This window comes from Juglans regia, chromosome 6 (genome assembly GCF_001411555.2).
Source record: "Juglans regia cultivar Chandler chromosome 6, Walnut 2.0, whole genome shotgun sequence".
Lineage (NCBI taxonomy): Eukaryota > Viridiplantae > Streptophyta > Magnoliopsida > Fagales > Juglandaceae > Juglans > Juglans regia.
In genome coordinates this window covers 4,964,438-4,970,361 of record NC_049906.1, presented here as the reverse complement: position 1 = coordinate 4,970,361, position 5,924 = coordinate 4,964,438, and the positions used below count along the sequence as shown (strand labels likewise).

Sequence of the window (5,924 nt, the reverse complement as noted above, 5' to 3'; positions counted from 1 at the left end):
TTCTACACCTACTAATTGCCTAGGTAGCTGCAGGCCTCCATTCGTAATTGTCAACCTAGCTCCATGAGTGAGATAGAAGGCGAGGTCGACAATCCTAGCTATGAATTGAAAAGAAAAACATGGATGCATGCCCTACTACTTTTGTTCAAACCATGCATGAATTTAATATATCCGTCCAAAAACTGGCAGCTTTACTATAATATACACAAGTGGTCCGACATCCCAATCGATATATAGGACTAGTGGACCATGCAGAACTGTTCCATCTCCTGCATGCATTATTGACAGCTTGCTTGCGAAACAAAGCATTAGCGGCTGATCAAGCAGCTAGCTAGCTAGCAGGAACGTGGGAAAATACTCAATATTATTCAATATTGCATGTGCTGTAATCTTACCATGCCAATATATATTTATTTATGATCTAATTTTGGGGAAACATCCCAATTAATAAAATACTTACAAAAAGAAGTCCAACTAATCATTTAAATGGTGTTTAATTTGAATTTTAATACAATTAATTAATTGATAACATGCATGATCGCTTTGACCCAGTGCGTACTTTCAAAGCAGCAGCTAGAGGTACTGGTATGTTGCTAGCTAGCTAGCTTGCTTCGATCCCTCGTCAGCAACCCCCCGGCCCGATCTGTCTCTGATGAGTAGGATGTCTTTGTTTTTACGCCCCCATTAAAAAAACGTGCGCGGTACCTACTACTGCATGCTTTAACTCAACGTAACTGACTTTACTTCTCACTGAAATTAATTCTTTAATTTAGGTAAAACAGGAAAAAAAGAAACATGACATTAATTATCTGAACATCTTTCTTGTATGCATGAGCAGTGAAGGGCATATATCGTGGATGATCATGACACGCTACGGTTTGGTCGACATGATAATCATCATCTGCTGTAGGCCATGAATGCATGCCTGCATATCATGGTATCATGGATATGATACATGCATTCATGTCAGGTACTGATAGGCTAGGGCTCGCATATATATATCTGTGCAATGTTTAAACGTATATACATGCGTAAGATAATTTCACGAGGACGGCCCCCTCACACATGCCATGTGTTCTATTTTTGCAGTTCGCTGGGTTAACTTATAATTGAGTAAAAAATTACAACAAACATTTGGCACAGTAAAAATTGCTGGAAAAGATTAAATCCAATGATATTATATCTCATTTCCTGTGATTGTTGGCACCGAAAAAGACTGTTTTTCTTGTAGTGTCAGTTCGATCAAGAGCAGAAGAGCAGTCTGTAATTTATCACTTTCTTGCTTTAAAGAGTGTTTGTTTCTCTGAGAGCGAGAATGGCAAGAAAATGCTCATGCTGTGGGGATATGGGTCATAATTTAAGGACTTGCATCACTCATAAAATGAGTCTTACGGGTAATAAGTACTTTAGGCTATTTGGTGTGCAACTTGACCTTTCTTCTTCTTCTTCTTCTGCATCGTCGTCTTTTGTTATGAGGAAGAGTTTTAGCATGGATGGCCTGTCAAATTGGTTTACACCCTCTTCATCATCATCTTCTGACCTTACTACGGACGGAAAATTTCCTGATCAATGTACTGAATTAATCTCTGATGGCGTCGTCACCACAAGAAATCGGAAAAGAAAGAAGGGTGAGCTTCAGTTTGTCAGTACTGTCTGTAGATTTCTCTCTCTCTCTCTCTCTGGATTCTAATTTTTTTTATAGTTTTTCATTCCCTTAACGAGTCTTCCTTGTGTTGAATCTCATTTACTATACAGACACTAATTTTCTATGAATTGGAACTGTTTCTGATTTATGGTAATTCTTCCTTCAGTACTTGATCTATATCTATGTTCATTTTCATTCTCTCTGTATATATATATATATATTGATGTGTGTGTGTGTGTGTGTATATAATATGTGTTCATTATATTATTTTTCTTCGGAACCTTCTAAAAACTCTCCTGTGAATATCATGTTAGTATGCCCTAAGATGTTTAATTTGAATAATATATTCTTCAAGGTATGTGCATATAATTATAATTAAAACCCCTTTGTATGGTGAAAAATTGTACGAACACTTTTAATTAGGTGTGCAATATTGGAGCGAGGAGGAGCACCTGGCCTTTCTGGTTGGGCTTGAAAAGCTGGGAAAGGGAAATTGGAGGGGCATCTCTACAAACTTTGTGACAACAAGAACTCCAATACAAGTAGCCAGCCATGCACAAAAACATTTTCTTCGACAGATCAAGACCTGCCCCAACAAAAGAAAGCGCAGTCGACCCAGCCTCTTCGATGTACAAGCATGAATTATATTAAGCTGATCTAACTCTTTTTTTTTTTTTTTTTTGTGATAAATGCAAACTCTAATTAATTAAATTGACCTAATCATTTGTTTTCATCTTATTCTGGCAGGTGAGGATGCCCAAATTCACTCCTCAAATTCACTCCTCAAGTACTGAAGCTTCTGTTGATCCATTAATGGAGTCTTCATCGAAGATAACAAGTTCTGCAGTACTTGACTGCAGAGCACTGAAACACAGAATTAATGGAAGAAATTATTGGCCATTCTGATCATAATGCATTATTTGAGCCTTCCCACTTCAGGTTTGACAAAGCTAGCTAGCCCTTCATGTACTAGTACTCTTGATCAAAGTGCAAAACATGATCATGTTAAGAACTAATACTTGCAACTAATGTGAACTCTGATCATGTCTCTGGAAGAAAGTAATTAAATTCTGTTCTCAGGGGAAGTAGCTAGTACTGTAAATGGCCGAGCCATGCATAGGGATGACTATATGAAAACTAAGACATGTTTATAAATGATCTATGAAATGCATGCTGCAATATGGTACACCTGTTTATATATATTGGAATAATCTATGGCCCATATTGTTGAAGGAGAGAAACTGATATTCTATTCTAGAGGGAAGAGATGAGAGACTATTTCTGAAATTTCTCTAAGTTAATTACTTCTCAAGTGGCTTGCTTTGTGCCAATGCATATATGGGTATTTATAGGCTTGTAGATTCATCTAGCATTTACTCTAACACATAAACTTCCCTAGTACACAAATACCTAAGTACATGAATACCCCAAATACATGAATCCCCAAATGCATGAATTACTTCTTTCAAGATGAACCTTCACTAGTGAATTACTCTAGTTCATGTATCTACCAAAAGACAACTTTATTTACTAAATTAAGTTTATTATTCAACACCCATCGTTAAACTTAATTCTTAGTAACTCCGAGCAATATCTGCAACTTGACCATGGGTCTTCACAAATTTGACTTGTACTTCATTCTTGACAATGCATTCTCGAAGAAAATGAAATCTTGTGTCAGTATGATTGCTTCTATCATGAAAGACTGGATTTTTCGCCAATGCAAGTGTTGACTTGTTATCAACAAAAATCTCTGTGGCTTCCACTTGTGGCATGAGTAGCTCCTTCAATAACTTTCTCAACCAAATTGCATGACAAACACAAGATGTCGCAACAACATATTCAGCTTTGTATGTGGAAAGCGTCACAATTGGTTGCTTCTTAAAACTCCAAGTAGATGTTGTATTTCCCAAATAAAACACAAAACCGGTAGTGCTTTTCCACTCATCCAAGTCTCCGGCCCAATCACTATCATTATACCCTACAAGCTTAAATTCATTAGAAAATGAATAAACAAGGCCATAATCAATAGTATCTTTTAGATAACATAGAATCCTCTTAGCCGCTTTGAAATGCATTGTGCTTGGTGACTCCATATATCGGCTAACAAGTCCAACTCCAAAAAGTATATCTGGTCTTGTGCAAGGAAAGTATCTCAAACTTCCAACAAGACTCTTGAATATTGTGGGGTCTACCTTCTCTCCGTCTTCATGCTTGGACAATTTCGTTCCGCATTCAACTGGAGTACTCACGGATTGATAATCTTCCATCTTGAATCTTTTGAGAATTTTCCTTACAAACCTTCTTGAGAGATAAAAATTACATTCTCCATTTGTTTGATCTCAATGCCAAGATAATAAGACATGAGACCAATATCGATTATTTCAAATTCTCTCGTTATAGTTTTCTTAAATTCTCCAAACATGCTTGAATTGCTTCCAGTAAAAATTAAATCATCAACATATATGCAAATAAGCAAAATGTCTCCATTTTTTCGCACCTTAGCATAGAGAACATATTCATGCGAGCACATGGTGAATTCATTCTCCTGAATATTGCTCTTCAATTCGACTATTCCATGCCCTTGGCACTTAGTTTTAAGCCGTACGAGGCTTTCTTTAATTTAAGCACTTTATCTTCTTGCCCTTTGACCACATAACCCATAGGTTGCTCTACATAAACTTCTTCTTCAAGGATTCCATTCAAGAAAGCCGATTTGACATCCATTTGATAAATCATCCACTTCTTTTGAGATGCAAGAGAAATTATCATCCGGATGATCTCTAATCACGCAACGGGGGCAAAGACTTCTCCATAATCAATACCAGGACGTTGGCTATATCCCTTGGCCTCCAATCTCGCCTTGAATCTTTCTACTTCTCCCTTGGCATTCTTCTTTACTTTGAAAACCCACTTCACACCAATGGGCTTTTGTCCCTCTGGTAAAGTTGCCAATTCCCAAGTATCATTCTTCTCGATTGATTTGATCTCAGCATCCATGGCAATTCTCCACCTTTTCTCTTGTACTACTTCTACAAAACCTATTGGTTCACAATTGGCAAAGTGACAAAAAAGATTTAGATCATCACTTAAATTCTCCGTTACCTCATAAAGATCTTGGAGACTTTTCATTCAGGATTGCCTTTCACTAGAACTTCCTTCATAAGAAGATGATGATGGAGTACTAGGAATTATTGGTGATTGAGGAGATGTCATGAGTTCTTGTACATCATTTCCTTGATCTTCATCTTTAGGGAATGAAAAGAAATCATATCTTTCATTTTCTTGATCAAGCCAATCCCACGAACTTTCTTCGTCAAATTTCACATATCTACTAATGATCATCTTCTTGGTGCTTGGATTATAAAGCTTGTAACTTTTGGATCTTTGATCATAGCCGATGAAAATGTGATTCCTACTTTTTATCATCAAGCTTGGATCTTTCTTGATCGGGCACATGCACATAGCCAATAGTTCTGAAAACTCTCAATTGGGAAACACTTGGCTTTCTTCCAATCTATGCTTCTTGGGGAGTTGAGTTCTCTACACTTCTTGTAAGACAACGATTTGATAAGTAAACAGCATAATCAACTGCTTCTGCCCAAAACTCTTTAGGCATCATCTTCATCTTCAACATGCTTCGAGCCATATTGAGAATCGTTTTTTCTTTCAACCACCCCATTTTGTTGGGGTGATCTGCAAATCGTCAAAATCCGATGAATCTCATGTACTTCACAAAACTCATTAAATTCATTAGATGTAAACTTACCCCCTCTATCTGATCTCAAAACCTTAATCTCAAAGCCATTTTATTTTTCAACAAGTGCTTTGAATTTTTTAAAAGCACCAAACACTTCAAATTTTTCTTTTTAAAAAATATACCCATGTTTTTCTACTAAAGTCATCAATAAAAAGGAGGAAGTATCGATTTTTTACCAAATGAAGAAGGCTTGATTGGTCCACAAACATCGGTATGAACAAGTTGGAGCGGCTCACTTGCTCTTGTAAATGATTCTTTTGAAAAGCTCTTCCGAAATTGTTTGCCAACAAGACACCCTTCGCAAAGTTGATCAGAATATTGATCAATAGACGACAAACCTTTCACCATCTCCTTTTGAGCCAACAACTTTAATTCACCAAAATTCACATGCCCAAGCCTCAAATGCCAAAGCCAAGACGTATCTTTCACACAAGCTTTGCGGCACTTAGCCATATCAGTTTGAATATCAAGCAAAAACATCATGTTTCTTGTCATTGACACTTTAGCAATCAAATTCTT

At 36.9% G+C, this 5,924-nt stretch overlaps 1 protein-coding gene across 1 annotated transcript; it reads left to right on the top strand.

Annotated features, from left to right (window-relative positions):
- The first annotated feature begins 1,122 nt into the window (after nucleotides 1-1,122).
- On the top strand, nucleotides 1,123-2,843 carry LOC109009674 (transcription factor KUA1-like). Its single transcript, XM_018990250.2, has 3 exons — nucleotides 1,123-1,628; nucleotides 2,069-2,274; nucleotides 2,393-2,843. The coding sequence occupies exons 1-3, from the start codon at nucleotides 1,316-1,318 to the stop codon at nucleotides 2,549-2,551; spliced, it is 678 nt and encodes a 225-aa protein (XP_018845795.2). The 5' UTR covers nucleotides 1,123-1,315; the 3' UTR covers nucleotides 2,552-2,843.
- Nucleotides 2,844-5,924: the final 3,081 nt, after the last annotated feature.